At 39.4% G+C, this 18,613-nt stretch overlaps 1 protein-coding gene across 1 annotated transcript in view; it reads right to left on the reverse strand.

The window, feature by feature from the left end:
- HDAC9 (histone deacetylase 9) overlaps positions 1 to 18,613 on the reverse strand; it is a 379,234-nt gene that overhangs the window by 181,012 nt on the left and 179,609 nt on the right. Inside the window, exon 15 of the mRNA XM_008148368.3 lies at positions 14,735 to 14,842. Coding sequence (XP_008146590.2) covers positions 14,735 to 14,842 — 108 coding nt within the window. The remainder of the gene's footprint in view (positions 1 to 14,734; positions 14,843 to 18,613) is intronic.

The following is an 18,613-nucleotide window of genomic DNA, read 5'->3' on the forward strand; positions in this document are numbered from 1 at the left end:
CTGGGAATAGGAGAGACCTTCAACATCTTCTCAAAAACAGATTTGTTTTAGAGATTCACACCTAATTTAGAAGAAAAAGGCATGTATAAAACTTCAGTTCTGCAACAGTAACAATATAATTCAAAATAAACCAAAAGAAACATGTTTTTCTTTAAATGACTTAAGAACTTTGGACACAAAGAAATATTTAAAAGAATTGAACTAAAACAAAACACAAACAAAAAGAACCCCTTCGTAGCCTCTACTTGTTTTTAAATACTATGCTTAGCATATAATCAAATATTATAAGAATATAAAGCAGCAAAATAATGAGAGGTAAAATAAAGTAAAAAATAAGGCAATAGAAACATACAAGTGACTCAGAATTATTAGGTAAAGATCTATATATATAAAAGCCTAAGCAACCAGCCGACCAGCTGACTGGCCAACTTGCTGGTAGCTGTGATGCACACTGACCACCAGGGGGCAGACGCTCAATGCAGGAGCAGAAACTACAGGCATGGAAACATGGAACAGACTGATGAATCTCAGAGGGAAGGGGGGAGGGAGGAGGGCAGGAAAACATTAACCAAAGATCTTATCTTCATACTAGAGGCCCAGTGCACGAATTCGTGCACTGGCGGGGTCCCTTGGCCTGGCCTGTGGGGATCGGGCTGAAACCGGCTCTCTGAAATCCCCTGAGGGGTCCTGGATTGCAAGAGGGCATAGGCCAGGATGAGGGACCCCACCAGTGCACAAGTCTGTGCACCAGGCCTCTAGTTTTTAAATAATTATGATAGACATGTTAAAGAATCTGTAGGAAAAGATGGTGAAGAGAGATATAATAGTGACAAGAAGGAAAATTTCAAAAGCGATCTACAGGCTGTAAAAAAAAATAATTAACCAGTAATATTAAAAGTGAAGAGTACACTCTGTGAAATGAAAAAATATTTGAATGGGATTAATGGCAGCTTGGGTGCAACAGAAGACAAAAACAATGAACTTGACTATAGGGCAAGAGGAATTATCCAAATAGAAGTACAGAGAAACAGAGGGCATAGAGAAAGAAGTAGAATAAAATATTTTTTAAAATATTAGCTAAAAGTTCTCCAAATTTTATCAAAAATAACAAGCCACTGATACAGGAAACCCAACGAACTCCAAGCAAGATAAAAACTGAGAAAACCATGCCTAATCACAAAGCTACAAAAACACACAAAAAACCCCCACAAATAATTATAAAAGTATTAAAGACAGAGAGAGAAAAGATGCACCAAATCATTAAATAAAGAGATTGATGATAAGAATGACAGCTGATTTCTCATCATAAAAAAAAAAAAAAAAAGAAAGAAAAAAAGAAAAGGAAAAAAAGATAACACTGGAAAAATATCTCTAAAGTTTGAAGTAATGGCCAATATAGAATTCCATGTCAAATGATAATTATCATTCATAGATTAAAGAAAAAGAAAAATATTTTCTTATAAACCAAAGATGAATGCGTTGGCAGTAGAACTGTAATACAAAGAATGTTGAAGGAAATGCTTCTGACTGAAAGGAAATGATACCAGATGGAAGCCTGGATCTGCCCCCACATGAATACAGAAGACTAGAAAGATTAAATATGTGGGCAAATATTAAAGATATTTTATTAATTATCTTTATATCATAGATGAATGCACACATTTGTGCGCTCTGTCTCTCTCTCTCTCTCTCATACACAAACACATAAATACACACAAACACTTTGAACTTGTCTTATAACTTACTAGAGGCCTGGTGCACGAAATTCGTGCATGGGGGGGTGTCCCTCAGCCCAGCCTGCACCCTCTCCAATCTGGGACCCCTCGAGGGATGTCCGACTGCCCTTTAGGCCCGATCCTACAGGGCAGTCGGACATCCCTCTTACAATCCAGGACTGCTGGCTCCCAACTGCTCGCCTGTCTGCCTTCCTGATTGCCCCTAACCACTTCTGCCTGCCAGCCTGATCACCCCCTAACCACTCCCCTGCCAGCCTGATTGATGCCTAACTGCTCCCTGCCAGCCTGATTGCCCCTAACTGCCCTCCCCTGCAGGCCTGGTCACCACTAACTGGCCTCCCCTGCAGGCCTGGTCCACCCCAACTGCTCTCCTCTGCAGGCCTGGGTCCCCCCCCACTGCTCTTCCCTGCAGGCCCGGTCACCCCCAACTTCCCTCCTCTGCCGGCCTGGTCACCCCTAACTGCCCTCCCCTGCAGGCTTGATCACCCCCAACTGCCCTCCCCTGCTGGCCATCTTGTGGTGGCCATCTTGTGTCCACATGGGGGCAGCCATCTTTGACCACATGGGGGCAGCCACCTTGTGTGTTGGAGTGACGGTCAATTTGCATATTACTCTTTTATTAGATAGGATAGTGGTTGCCAAGTATAGACATTTGTGAAAATACATCATCCCTCGAAAACCTGTATATGTATTCAATGAACATTATATCTTGATTAAAGCATCAGTCACATGATCTAATTTTGAAAAATCTCAAGTGATGACTAAACAGTTTATAGTCATAAGCAGTGAAAATATTTAATGAATCTACATTGAATTTTGAGTACCTATTTGTAGTGAGCAGAAGTCCCCCAAAAGATGTCCATCCATGTCCCCAGAATCAGTGAATGCTACTTTAAATGGCAAAAGAGACTTTGCAGATGTGATTAAGATCAAAGACCTTGAGGAAGAAAGGGCACCCAGCTTTATACAGGTGGTCCCATTCAAATCATATGCACTCCTAACGCTGAGAAACCTGCCCAGATATAGTCAGAGACGCAGTGATGGAAAACTGTCAGGAAAATGACAGCTGGAGAAGGGCTCTATGCCCTCTTGCTGGCTCTAGAAGGTAGGTGCCAAGTGCAAAGAACAGAGACCCCGTGGGAGCTGAAAGCAGCCCCCAGCTGACATCTAGCCAGAAAATGGAGACCTCAGTCCTCCAACTATGTGAAAATTAATTCTGCCGGCAACTGACTCAGCAACTGACTCACTGGGCTGAAATCAAGGTGTCAGAGGGGGCCGATTTCCAGGACAGAATAATAAATCTGTGTTGTCTTAGGCCAATGGTCGGCAAACTCATTAGTCAACAGAGCCAAACATCTATAGTACAACGATTGAAATTTCTTTTGAGAGTCAAATTTTTTAAACTTAAACTTCTTCTAACGCCACTTCTTCAAAATAGACCCGCCCAGGCCGTGGTATTTTGTGGAAGAGCCACACTCAAGGGGCCAAAGAGCCGCATGTGGCTCGCGAGCCGCAGTTTGCCGACCACGGTCTTAGGCCATTAAGTTTGTGGTAATTTGTTGCAGAAGCAACACACAGAAAACAAATATACTGGTAAAATGAATGGGCTGAATTAGGAATGGTATAACAGGAAATAGTATTATTTTTCCCTGAGCACTAACCTTTCTTTATACTTTATCTGATATATCCCACAGCTTTTCAGATGACTTTCAGCTATAGGAACAGTCTCACATTTACATATTTAAAAGTCCCATTTATCCCAGCTGGTGTGGCTCAGCAGCTGAGCATCGATCCAGGAACAAGAAGGTCACCAGTTGGATTCCAGTCAGGGCACATGCCTGAGTTGCAGGCTTGATCCCCAATAGGATCATGCAAGAGGCAGCCAATCCATGAAGTTTCTCTCTCATTGATGTTTCTATCTTTCTATCCATCCCCCTTCCTCTCTCTCTAAAAAAGAAAATCAATAAAAGCATATTTCATTTAAAAAGTCCAATTCAGTCTATTTAAACTCTTCAATGTTACATCTAATTTAAAGCTTTCCCTCATGGACCTGCTGACCCACAGAACCAGGAACCAGCAGTGGCAAACGTGGTGTCTCTGTGTGCAGAGGAGAAGCTATGATATTGCTAGTTCATACTTTTCCCTTTCGTGCTCCACTACCTTCATGCCGGGCTTGTGGATATTTCAGCTCTGCACACTGAAAGGATGAAAAGGATAAAGACTTTGGATTAGCAGTGCGACTGGGAGATCTCTCTTGGTTCTTCAAATGAACTCTGTCAGGGCAAGAATTCAAACATTACCCCTCTTTCATTGGGCGCATCTGCAGGTTTCTCAGAGAGACTGCCAGTGACCTCCAGCCTGCAAACTTCACTGACGTGGGCAATGCACTTGTGATAGACCTTGCAATCCCATCAGTTCTTCCACACATCTCCAGCCTCAGTCAACTGGGGAGGAGTGGGGAGCATGTATTTTCCCTGGAAGGTAGAATTCTTTGGTGAGATCCTTTGAAAATGATTCAAATCTGGCTCTCATCCAAGGAGTCCACTGGTCCACAAGGGGAGGAAACACACCCGTGCCTCACCAATAGGCAGTTTCGGTGTAGTTGCCCAGCCCCCTCTCTCTTCAACAGGCCCACGTGGCAGTGGCAGCCAGCTCTCCACTTTGCACTCTCCAGGAGACAAACACAGGCACGCCTCCATCTTTACACAGCTCCCCAACTCCTGTCTGTCAGGCCCTCTAGTGAACTCCTTCATGCCCCACCCTGGTAGTAGTCTAGAGCACTGATTTTCAACTGGTGTGTCACAAGAATTTTGAAAGCTTGCAATACCTGACTATTTAGTCAGGGGCACTGGCCTCCTTTCCCTTAAGATTGTCAAATTAAAAAAGGACAACAGCCAACAGATCAATAACCATCTGTTGTGAATGAATCAAAATCATAGATTTTTTTTTTTTGGTCAGATCTACAAAAATTATATTTTTTGGTGTGCCACTGAATTCTAGTAATTCGTGTATGTGTGCCACAGATGAAAAAGGTTGAAAATCACTGGTCTGGAGTGATCCCACAAATTTCTGTAACTCAACATACATCAAGCTAAGGACTGAAAGGCAACCCCTCCCATTTGCAGGCATAAGTGGTTTCCTTGGACACCTGCTTCTTTCCCTACACAGTTAGCTTAGGTTGGGGGAAGCACAGGAACAGAGAAGAATTGCCAAAAAACAGAAGGCTGTTTTTTTTTTAAATCTTCCATCAGGCACAAAACTATTACCTAGTCTTTTGTTATATAAACTGGATTAGGTAAGAAAATCAAAGGCTTATTTGACTATCTTTCTTCATTAATTCCTTCAAGTAGTGTCCACCAGACATTTTAACATGCATTTGTCCTCAGCTTGAGACCTCGATCAAAATTGGAGTCAACACAAATTTTCCACTCTATACCTTATTTGTAATACTATTTTAGGCTAAACAGCATAACATTTTAAGAAAGGCCAAATTGGTGGCAAAATGTATTTGAAATGGTGATGCTGTATAATGTGTGTGTGTGTTGTGTGTGTGTGTGTGTGTGTGTGTGTATCCCATTATCTGGTCATTGACTCTCTAACATCAACTCCTTTTGCCCCTCTGCAGATAACTCAGATCCAGACACACAAGCCTTCTTGAAGATCCTTAAACATATCAAAACCCAATCATTCCACCCTACAAGAAAGACTGTGTGTTTGCTTTTTCTCTTGTATGGAATATTCTTTCCCTACATCTCTACATGATTCTTCCCTTATGCCATTCAACTGGAATCTCTCCCTATCATTAAGGTCTTCCAGACAACCTGTGAACTAAGCTAGTCCTCTCCTTAAGTCTTCCTCTAATTCTCTCTCATGCTTTATTTATATCCATAGCACATATTTTTACCTGAACTTATATGTGTATTTGTTTATCCATTTATCCTTCTCCATGAGATCACCTAATTACTGCTTTCAGTATTTGTATTACTTCCTGGTATATAATAGGTACTTAATGCACATTTGTTTTTTAAATGAATAATTAATTATCAAAACCAGCAAGGTTAATTTCTATCTGATTCAGGTAACTTATCACAAAGTATCAACATAGGTTTGCATTAAATTTTAATTTTCCTCATATATATTTTAAATAATCTTGAATTAGTAAGTCCCCTATTAGATTCATGGTAAGAAAAATACAGAATATCAAAGCCAAAAAAAAGGACAGTTAAAGCAATGAGAGAGAAAAACACAATATCTACAAGAAATGATAAATATATTGGCAAATGGTATTTCCTGGGATCCAGAAAAAGCATTGAGGATTTTCAAAGTACTAAGAGAAACTGTCGACCTTGAACTGTGTACTTAAGAGATCTTTCAAAAATGAAGGCAAAAAGATATCATAGATAAATAAAAACTTGAAAACCATCATTAAAGAAACTTCTAAAAAATTTATTGGAGGACCACCCTAGCCAGTTTGACTCAGTGGATAGAGCATCGACCTGTGGACTGAAGGGTCCCAGGTTCAATTCCAGTCAAGGGCACATGCCTGGGTTGCGGGCTCAATCCCCAGTGAGGGGCATGCAGGAGGCAGCTGATCAATGATTCTCTCTCATCACTGATCTTTCTCTTTCTCTCTCCCTCTCCCTTCCTCTATGAAATCAATATAAAAAATCTTATGTAATAAAAGCCTAATATCCAAATCGACCGAATGGTGGAATGACCAGTGAAATGACCGGTCGCTATGATGCGCACTGACCACCAGGGGGCAGATGCTCAACACAGGAACTTCCCCCAGCCCGCAGGCCCCAGGCCAGCCAAGGTGAGTCCAGCACGGGTCCCCCCCAATCACTCCACCGGTTGCCCCACAGATTGGCCTTGATCGCCGGCCAGGCCTAGGGACCCTACATATGCATGAATTTCGTACATCGGGCCTCTAGTATACATATAAAGAAATTACTGAAAGAAAACAATTCCAGAATGGAAGTTTCAGATATACAGATAAGTGGCGAATAAGGATAATGTGGGGTTGTCATATAAGGCTTTTTTTATGTTGAGGTGTGATCCCTCTATTCCCACTTTGCTGAGGGTTTTTATCAAGAAAGGGTATTAGATTTTTTTAATGCTTTTTCTGCATCAATTGATATGACTATGTGATTTTTATCTCTCAGTTTGTTTATGTGATATATCACGTTTATTGATTTGCGGATATTGTACCATCCTTGCATCCCTGGGATAAATCCTACTGGATCATGGTGTATGATCTTTCTGATATAATGCTGGAATGCAAACGGATGCCGCCACTGTGGAGAACAGTATGGAGTTTCCTCAAAAAACTAAAACTGGAACTCCCATTTGACCCAGTAATCCCACTTCTAGGAATATCTCCCAAGAAACTAGAAACACCAATCAGAAAGGATATATGCACCCCTATGTTCATAGCAGCACAATTTACTATAGCTAAGATTTAGAAACAGCCTAAGTTCCCATCAGCAGATGAATGGATTAGGAAACTGTGGTATATCTACACAATGGAATACTATGCTACTGTCAAAAGGAAGGAACTCTTACCATTTGCAACAGCATGGATGGACCTGGAGAGCATTATGCTAAGCGAAATAAGTCAGCCAGAGAAAGATAAATATCACATGATCTCACTCATTTGTGGAATATAATGAACAACATAAAACTGATGAACAAAAATAGATCCAGAGACAGAGAAGCATCGATCAGACCAGGCATCCTTAAACTACGGCCCGCGGGCCACATGCGGGTGTTTTTGCCGTTTTGTTTTTTTACTTCAAAATAAGATATGTGCAGTGTGCATAGGAATTTGTTCATAGTTTTATTTAAACTATAGTCCGGCCCTCCAATGGTCTGAGGGACAGTGAACTGGCCCCCTGTTTAAAAAGTTTGAGGACCCCTGGATCAGACCATCAAAACTCAGAGGGAAGGCAGGGGAGGGTGGGAGGAAGGGGGAGAGATCAACCAAAGGACTTGTATGCATGCATATAAGCCTAACCAATGGACACAGACACTAGGGGGGTGAGGGCATGAGTGGGGTGGGTGGGGGGGGGGCAAAAGGGGGAATAAGGACACATTTGTAATACCTTAATCAATAAAGAAAAAAAATAAGGAAAATGTGGACAGGTATAAAGAAACAGTGATGATTTAAAACAATATAATAATGTCTCATTAGTGATTTCATTTTTTTAAAATATTGATTCATAATACCATATCAGTTATGATAACTGCCTTTAAAACATTCTAAATATCTTACATTGTTAGTGATAATAAAGAGTGATTAAGTTTCAGATTTATTAAATAGATTAAATTTTTTAAAGTAATTACTGAAACAATTGAAATAATGTGTGCATTTTTTTAAAAAAACTAGGTAACATAGGAGAAAAAAAAATTCAATTGAAAACAAAGCAAGTGGTGAGTGAAGGAAAGAAAATACACAAATAGGATGAGATGAAAAATGATAGAAATACAATTGTGTATACAATCAATCATAATAAACAGAAATGAATTGAACTCCTCGGTTTAAATATATAGTCAACAAAATCCAGGCATGAGCTATTTATAAGAGACATATATAAAATAATAAAGAGAAAGTATGCAAGTAAAGGGATGGTAAATGAACTAGGCCCGTGGTCGGCAAACTGCGGCTCGTGAGCCACATTCGGCTCTTTGGCCCCTTGAGTGTGGCTCTTCCACAAAATACCACAGCCTGGGCGAGTATATTTTGAAGAAGTGGCGTTAGAAGAAGTTTAAGTTTAAAAAATTTGGCTCTCAAAAGAAATTTCAATCGTTGTACTGTTGATATTTGGCTCTGTTGACTAATGAGTTTGCTGACCACTGAACTAGGCAAATACTAGGAAATAAAAAAAAGGGCTGGTGATGGTATACAAAAAGCTTAACTTGAGATAGTTATTAAATATTAAGAAAATATTTAAGTAGAAGATAACAAATTTAATTGACCTATATCTGACAACAGATGTTCATTATAAGATGGCATTTTACACCCACAAGATTGGTGAACATTTTAAAATCTAAAAATGATAAACATAGGCAAGAATGAATAGCATTGGGAATTTTTATGTGCTGCTAGTGGGGTTAGAAATTGGCACAGTGACTTTGGTAATTTTTTTTCTGTGTAATTTTTTTGTTGTTCCTTGATTTTTCCATTACTGCCTTCTTTTAAGTTAAATAGGTATTCCCCAGTGTACCATTTTAATTTCCTTGTCATTTCTTTTAATATATTTTTTAGTTACTTTCTGATTAGTTATTCAGTGGATTTATAATTAACACCCTAACTTTTAACAATCTAGTTCAGACATGAATCAATTTTCAATAGAACCCAAAAACTTTGTTTTGCTATTATATAGCCCCATTTTTAATGTGATCCTAATGCTGCTAGTGTCTTAAAAATTACGTTTATGCACTGTGTACCTATCAACAGAGATTTATGGTTATTGTTTTACTGTTATATTTTAATATGAGAAGAGAAAAAGAGTTGCAAACAAAAAATACAATTATACTATCATTTATATTTACTTACGTAGTTACTTTAATTAGTGCTTTATATTTTTTTTCATGTGGATTCATGTTTCTTTGCATGTCTCATGATTTTATGCTGAAATCTGGGCATTTTAAACAACACAACCTCGCAATTTGGAAATCAGAATCTCACCCCTCCCCAGGGTTTGTTGTTGTTGTTTTGTTTGTTTATTGACTTTTCTGAACTAATGCTATTAAGTCTGCATTGCATGTTGAGTGTGGCACAGAGAAGTCTTTGCTTGGTTAATTTAGTGGTCAGTTAATGATTGAACAGAGATTTCTTGCAACCAATACAGAGTCCAGCCTTTTCCAAGGGGCCGTTTGTGTGTATGTTGGACTCACTTTCCATATTTGGCAATCTAGCTGAAAACTCCACCTTGGCCTTCACTTCCTAGTTGAGCAGAGCCTCAAAGTCAGTTTGAGATGAGAGCTTAGGGCCTTCACTGGTCTGTGTGAACACGGCCTTGTCATACATGTGACCTTCTAGAGTCGTAGAAGTCTGATGGGGCATTTCATAGCCCTTATGCATATCTCATCCCCAAGTTTTTTCTTTGAAGCTATTGGTTAGTGTAATTGTTTTTTCCCCGGTTATTCACCACTTCAGGCAGCCAGGAAGTTAATCGATTGCCTTTAATTTTTTTCAACAAATGCTTCTGGGGAAAAGGTTTTTCATGTCTGATGGACTCCAAATCAGGTGAAATAAAGACAGCCTTGCAAGTGGGGTCTGCACGGAAGCAGGATGAGGGCCACAGAATGACAATTCTCTGCGAGCACAACTGTGAAGCAGCTCCAACCTCATCCCGCCCCCTCTGGAAACTGCTAAGTTAATGGTGTTCAGTGAGAACACAGGCTATTTGTTAAGACTATGATGGGATGGGAAAGGGTAAAATGAGAATAGGGTGAATTAAACCACCACCAAGCTTGTTTTTTAAACAAAGATTCAGCTAGTTTTTTTGGAACACATGCCTCCTGAGTTGTTGCAAACTACTGATTAATTTCCAGAGTTAAAAAATTAATCGTGACAAATTTTTGCCACTTTTGTCATTGATTTTATAAAAAAGAATTTTCAGAGGTTTAAACTGCCATTCTAGCTCATGCCATTGTAGCAAAATGATGTTTGAATTCTATGACTTTGCATTATTTACTGGCATCTGTTATATTTCTAGCCAAGGAGCTTGGTTGCCAGTTTATTAAATTGTTATGCCATAGTGAAACAGCAGGTATATTCAAGAATTTTCATAGCATTATTGTTCAAAAGAGCAAAAACCTGAAAACAACTAAAATGTTCACAGAAAAATGAATAAACAACTTATGATGTACTAGGGACTACCTTAGAGCAATGAAAATGAATGAATTAGAGCTATGTAAATACATATGGATAAATCATCATAATATGATTCTAAGTGGGGGGAAAGAAATCTCAGAAACCATATTCAATGATACTCCAGTTCTATAAAGGTCTCAACCATATGGTTAAACTATTAAAGAAAGGGAAAGGAATGATTTTTAAAAATATAATAGATTAATGATTTCTCATGGGTCAAAAAGATAGGAATGAAATAAATACTGAGAGAACTTTAATAGTGTTAGTCAAGTAGTATTTCTTAATTTGGATGAAGAACTCAAAAGTATCTATTTTATTATTATGCTTTGTAAGTTATTAATGTTACTTCTGATCTTTTTGTGTGTATTAAATGTTTAATAGTAATAAAATAGAGAAAATCTATACCATTTGAAAGAGGTTGCTTCCCCCCCCTTTTTTCCCTTACATATTTGTGCTACTTCTGTAAGAAATTACTTCTAGAGTAGTTTAAAGAAAGCAGATGAATGAAAAAAATTTACAGGCTTTGCCCCTTATTAAATTGTATTCAGAATCTAAAATAGTAACTTGATGTCTCTGAGCTAGTATCCAATTGGTGATCCATACCTCGGCAAATTACATGCCAACTGCTGAGCCTATGGGAGGTACTAAATGCAAAGCAGTATTATTATTATTAGGAACATGACATCACAATATCCATTTGAACATTTTTAAAAAAGCAACCCCATGCTCAGATAATAAGCTGTAGTTTGTTTTGTTTTTAATCCTCACCCTATAAGTGTTTATTTTTATTGATTTGAGAGAGAGAGAGAAGCATCGGTTGGTTGCCTCCTGCACATTCCCCTACCAGGAAAGAAAAATTAGTACAGTCTCACAAAATGCAGTATTATGAAATACCAATGTTGCTTCATTAAGTTGTTGATTTTCTGGAAGAATGTGATAGAGCATGTGAAAACTGAACATAAGATTCAGAAAATGAAAAATGAAACCTAACATTTTCTCTTTTTATATCTCTAATCAGTGGATAACTTACCAATGTGTCCTCAAATAAGCTTCCCTATCTTCTTCCTAGATCTGACTGAAGTGACTACACAGCCGAGAGTGACCACACAGCAGGTCATATGGGAGTTTGGCACAGGCAGACACTGAGTAACATGCTTGGTTAGCTGGGGTTCCTAAACATAACTCTATACCTCAGGTCTTCACTGTGGCCGCAAATCACTTGAAACTGCTACTTTTCCCAAATAGCATTCCCATAGGTCTCCCCAAATGATGAGCAGCTAAGGGGTTCAGTCTCTTGGCCTGTCAGCAGTGGTGCCTTTGTTATGATCCTGCCTGCCTTGGACTTTCAGTTTGGGTTTAACAATCAGAGAGATAAACCAGCTGCAAAATCTGGAATACTCAACAAAGTATGTTGAAATTAGTTTTCAGATATCTACTACTTGGTATGCTCACAGTGAGTACAACTGAGAACCATATCCATTTTTCACTTGCAAGTAGCTCAGAATGTCAGCACCACACACTGCCTTCCACAGTAACTATTCCGCCCTGCTCATCCTGCACAAGAACTGGGGCCCAGAGAAGTTAAGTGATTTGCCCCAAATGACACAGCATATAAGTGGACAAGCCTGGATTAAGATTTTTCATTCTGAGGCTGGCTCCTTTTTCCTATTCTTTTCTTTTCCTGTTTAAGCATACCTACCGATTTTTCAATGAAGGGGGCGGGGGGAAGCATTTGTATGACTCCTTGTTCTTAACATAAATAGTCAATGTTAGTACAGCTGGTGGTCAGCATGTCCATACTATATGTTGTTGACACTTTGTTTGCAGTTGACTATTTTAAATGACTACCTCCTAAAAAGCAGAATTAGGTTTTTGTTCAACAGTCTTCATACATACATTTGGCAACTCTGCATTCTGTGAGCCAATAATTATGATGATGATTTTAAATGGAATATGTAGGCCTTCTACTTAAGAATGTTTCTGAATTACTGATTAAATTTCCACAAAATCAAAACAATTAGAAATTGTGAATGCTAACATAATGATTTTTCTTTGCTATGAAGTATATCGATGCCAGCACAGTCATTTAAAAATTAATACTGTGGCCTGGCTGTTTTCTGTCATTTGAATTCTTTTGAAAATAAGACTTTCAAATACTATTCTTTTAAAAAGTCAATTTATCACAGTGCTACAAGTAACATACTCCAACAGACAGATTTATTGCTAACGTGCTACTGTGAGATGGCCAAAACCTCTCCATATGGCTGAGTCCTTTTCTATATATACTAGAGGCCTGGTGCAAGAAATTTGTGCATGGGGGGGTTCCCTCAACCTGGCCTACACCCTCTCCAATCTGGGACCCTGCCAGCCCGATCATCCCCAACTGCCCTCCCCTGCCACGACCTGCCTCCTCCGCCGGGACCCGCCTCCTCCACACGAGGCAGCCAAGATGCCAGGAACGGCCTCCTCTGCACCAGGTAGAGCCGCGGGACCCCCAGGCCTCACAGTGCGGAGTGGCCACTGGGCCCCGCCTCCTCTGTGCACGTGGCCATCTTTGGCAGCCATCTTGTGATGACGTTTTTATTATAGGCTTTTATTACATAGGACATATATATATTTCAAGGAGAAAGGGAGAAGGAGAGATAGAAACATCAATGATGAGAGAGAATCATTGATCAACTGTCTCCTACATGCCTCCCACAGGGGACCAAGCCCACAACCTCAGGCATGTGACCTGACCAGGAATCAAACTATGTCCTCCTGGTTCATAGGTCAATGCTCAACCACTGAGCAACACAGGCCGAGCTCCTTTCCTCTTTTCAACAGCTCATTACCAAAGGTAAAGACTGTGTAGGAAGTACCTATTAATGGCCTGATGCTAACCATGCCAACTGCCCAGGAGGCATATATGTATTTTAATACAGCCTACCTTATCAAAATCACATTTCTGTTGATTCTGACTTCTTAAAAAGTTAGAGCAAAGACTTCTGGGAGATATAATTCATTATAAAGTATACATTCCTAACCTTAATTTTTAATCACAAGTGGAATAGTCAGGTGAAATAGAATAATAATTCATTAGACATAAAGAAAAATAATCCTTGGTAAACACACAATACAATATACATGTGATGTATTATAGAATTGTAACACCTGAAACCTATATAATTTTATTAACCAATGTCACCCCATTAAATTCAATTTTTTTAAAAAGAAAAAAATAATCCTAATGAGACTTTATTTTAGATTAACAAAGTTCACAGTACCTATGTTGTTGATCACAATATGTTTCCCTTAAACTCCACAACTGCTAAAAATATCAAGTCCATCAGCGCCCAGATTTCATTACGAAGTGTGTAAACTAGTGTATTAAAAAAGCCATGTTAGAAGCAACAAAGTTTACTGGGCAACTGCATTCAAGATGCACAGCATACCTTTAAATAGCACTGTTAAAATACCAAATAAAATGTCAACGTCTGTCAGGTCTCTGGTTTTTATAAATTGTTTAGACTGGGAATCGTTGGGTTTGGACATTGTTCTTTTCATATGATGTAGAAAAGAAGAGACCATAAAAAAGAAAAGAACAATAAAGCGTAGCTCATTTTTGAAGTTCTTTCGTGGAAAAACATACTCTGGATCATTACCCTTCTAATCAACAATTTCCTTCTTCCTCCCAATCCTTCCCGTCTGGTATTTACCTTTCTCCACCATCCCCCCTTCTCTCTGGGTGGTATTCTGAGCTTATACATAGTACTCAGTAATCATATTTTTTAAATCACTTCAAAAGAAAATCCCAGGAGGGCAGAACAGATATGTATAGACTGGGTATTTTTAACCTGGGCCATAGCTTTACTCACCATTTCTATGCTCTTAAAAACACACCAGTGTGCCCTGACCGCAGAGCTTCCCTAAGGAGAGGAAGGCCCTTGGAGCTGGATCAGCTACTCCCTACCTACACACTAGCTGTTATCACACCTCAGTGGCCATCTCCCTGCCCTCTTCCCTCTGCCCCTTTCCTTTTACGACCACACCACACTCCCCACAATTCCCAAACAACAACATCTCTGTTTCAGCTTCTTCTCTGGATTTCCCACACTTAATGCAACCCAGACCTCACCTTCAGCTCTCCTGAGGCCACTTTGGAAGCCAGCTCGATGACACAGCCAACAGCCATGCGTGCAGCCCCGGACGAGTGCAGCTCATTCCAAATGGTGTCACTGTCCACCTGAGCAAACAGTCCGCGGAGCCCACAGAAGGAGCGAGGGAGAAGGAGAAGGAGAAGGAATAGATGAAAGAGGAAGGGAGGGGGAGGGGTGGGGGAGAGGGGGGAAGAGAGAGAAAGCAAATTCGTGAGGAAGGGCTGGCGCAGTAACAGCCTATGTACAATAACATTAGTCTTCCGTCTTGGCCAGCTGAAAAGGCCTTCTGCACACAGCTTTGCTTATATTTTCTCTCTACACTGACTTCTCCAATGGAAACACATTCCTGCCATGCCTCACTGCCATTCCCTGTTTAGATTTCTCATTACAAACAGCATTACATAGGCTAGATCTGGCGTCGTTACAGGCCTGCTAGAAACCAGGCCCCCATCGTAGATAGAGTAAAAGCTAAGAGCACTTAGCTATACATAAAAATCGGATTTGCAAGTGCCAGAGGGGGAAAATTCAAGTACCTTTCTGGCTGCAGGTTTACAAAGAGCCAAAGACAATTATTAGGCAGGTAGCAGTAGCAATCAGTGAGTAGGAAGTAGTAACCACAGTAGGTTCTCCAACTAACAGAAGGTGTGTGGTCCTCACACTTAAAATATTCAGCGTTCAAATGCAAGGAGCAATCTGTTTTCCAAAGTGTAAGGTTAAATTTCTAACATTTAGTACAGTTTGGCAGTTGGTCTTAGTGCAAATGGTTTTATTAAAATTGGAGAGGCCATTAAAATACATGGTTGCTTCTATTCTAGAGAACATTGTTATCAAAAGCATGAACCAATATTTTGGATTGACTACTATAAAATGATGTGCAATAAGGGAACATATATAACAAGGACAGGAAAAACGCAATAGTTGTAGTTTATAATTATCATATATGTTACATATTTATGTACAAAATATTTCCTAATATAAAAAATAATAGTATCAAATGGCAGAAATACTTGAAGACTATGCAATACAATATAGTTTCTGTGACTATTTAAATGTTAAGACTTCTCAAACAGGTCAAAAAGGGAAATCCCACACAAAATGAAGATATTTATAAAGAATTAAAGAGACTTATGATATAAATAAATAACAACACATATTCACAATGCACTAAGCCGTTTTCTAGGCATTTTTCACATGCCTTTTCTCAGGAGAAACTTACCAACCTCAATTCTGTCAAGAACGATGGATAAATAAATAATAAATGAGAATAATAAATACAGAAATAAATAGAAAATTCAGATCCTCTCAACAATGGTAGAGTGGCGAAGACAGAGGTTTCTGGAATTAAACTGACTGGGTGAAATCATGGCAGACATAAACCTGAATGACATTGGGCAATTAATTAATGCATGTCTCTGTGCCTTGGCTTTCTTACCTGTGAAAAGGCAACTTTTTAAAGTACCGTCAGCATATGATTTAGGTGAGGATTAAATAAGCAAGTGATAAGCAAATGTGAGCTGCTACTATTTCGGCTACCATTACACCCATTTTGTAATGCCTAGCCTGTGTTTACTGAGTGAGCACACTGTGGCGCAGAGAGGGCCTCAGCAGGCCCAAGGACCCTCACACAGGCCTCTGACCCTAGCAGCCCCTGTCATCCTACCGCTGCTGACATAGCCTTGCTTCCTAAGAACATTCAGCCATGTCCTAGCCAACACCTTCGTGGTCAACGCTATCAGCTAAAAAGTGAAGGAATCATCAAATGGACACTGAAACTTCATCATTTGTCCTCAATTTGAAAGTTTCTTTTTTTTTTTTTTACTGGATTTATATAAGTATTATTTGAGCTTCATGTGGATTTAGCCTTGCAGAAGATGCTTAAGTTGAAGTAAAAACCAACATTCACATGGCATCGCACAGTTTTTAACCAATTTCCAACTATTATAGAGCTACAGGTATCATAAAAAGTTCTCATTAATCTGACTTAAAATTATTTGTAAGGAAAAGCAAACATAAAACAAGTCAATAAGCCAAAATGACAATGGGTAACTCAAAACCACAAGTAATTCCTAAACCGTTTTTACTTGATATTGGAATACACTGTACATTTTTTTTAAGCAGTAAAAAATTTCCTTCCAAAAAGTTATAATCACTACACTTGATTAGAAAAATACTGCAACAGCCAAGAACAATGTATGTTTAACCATAATAATAAGGGACATTAGATAGCCACACAGGTTTATCTGACATCCACTTTCCTGTCCATATCTTTCTATCTTCCTGAAAGTATCCCTGGAGAGATAATACTCTCTGCCATCAATTTTTGTGTATAAACCTTTACTAATAAAAATTTTCATATTTTTTTAAATTCAGCTAACACTTGTTGGGTATCTACTATGTAATGGATACTAAGGGTTACAGTATGAAGTTTACTTTTCTAATAGGATATGATTATTGACTGAAAAAGTGTTGGGCACATAGATGCTCAATGGACACTTGAGGTTTTGACCACATCCAAAGTTTATGCTTATCCCTAAACAGCTTCTCTTCAGGAATCTATGGGATTTGTCATCCATTTATTTATATACTAGAGGCCTGGTGCACGAAATTCATGCACAGGTGGGGTCCCTAGGCATGGCCAGCGATCAGGGCCAATGGGGGCTTTCTGGCTGCCAGCCTGGGCCTTCCCTCCCATGGCCCCTCCCCCTGGCCGGAGCCTTCCTGCCCACTGCCAGCTGACGGCTGCCAGCTGGGGCCTGCTGGACAGGGGGAAGGATCGTGGGAGGTTGGCTGGCATGGGGAGGGACCAGGGGAGGTTGGCCAGCCACAGGAGGTTGGCTGTGGGAGCGCACTGACCACCAGGGGGCAGCTCCTACGTTGAGCATCTGCCTCATGGTGGTCAGTGCTCATCATAGCGACTGGTCGTTCTGGTAGTTCCAGCATTCTAGTCACTTAGGCTTTTATATAGATAGATATTTGAACATAGAAACATCTAAATACCATTTCAATGTATGTTTTATGAGTATTTAGCTTATAACTAAATGGTAATAATGATCAAGTTTTGTGAATGAAATATATTCAGTAATGGTAACTGTATTCAATTATTAATTTATGAACAGGTTTGTATTAGCTTGAGCTGCCATAACAAAATACCATTGACTTAAACAACAGAAATCTACTTCTCACAGTTCTGGAGGATAGAAAGTCCAACATCAGATTGCCAGCCAAGTCAACTTTTCTTTGAAATTCTGATTTAATTCTCTTCCTGGCTTGCACATGGCTGCGTCCTCACCATGTCCTCACATGGCCTTTCTGCTGTGAGTGCAAGTAAAGAGAGACAGCTCTCTTTTCCTCTTCTTATTAGGCCATCAATCCTATAAAATTAGGACCCTACCCTTATTACCTTAATTAACATTAATTATCTTCTGAAAGTCCTAGCAAATGCAATCACATCTGGGGTTAGGGCTTCAACATATGAATTTCGGGGGAACACAATGCAGTCCAGAGCAAAGTTATATCCCAAAAGCTTGTTTATAAATCAAATTATAAGCATATTTTCCCAAGACATCGTGTTCCAAATGGTGTTTCAGGGCCATTAGCTACCAAAAGCTAACCACATGTATTTGCCATGCTACGATTTAGTAATAGCTCAAAAGGTTTTTTTTAAAAAAAAGGTTCTAGAATCCCTGTTGCTAGAAGATATTCTCAAATCTACTTTCTGCTATATTCAATGGTAAAATGTATTTCTCCTCCCCTTATATCCCTCTTATTGCTGTAGAGATTGCCAAAAACCTTTCCCTATATTAGTGACAGTGTCAAGAAGAAAATCATATGAGAGCTCTAATTCCAACTGTTGCCAA

Source organism: Eptesicus fuscus, chromosome 14 (assembly GCF_027574615.1).
Source record: "Eptesicus fuscus isolate TK198812 chromosome 14, DD_ASM_mEF_20220401, whole genome shotgun sequence".
Classification (NCBI taxonomy): Eukaryota; Metazoa; Chordata; class Mammalia; order Chiroptera; family Vespertilionidae; genus Eptesicus; species Eptesicus fuscus.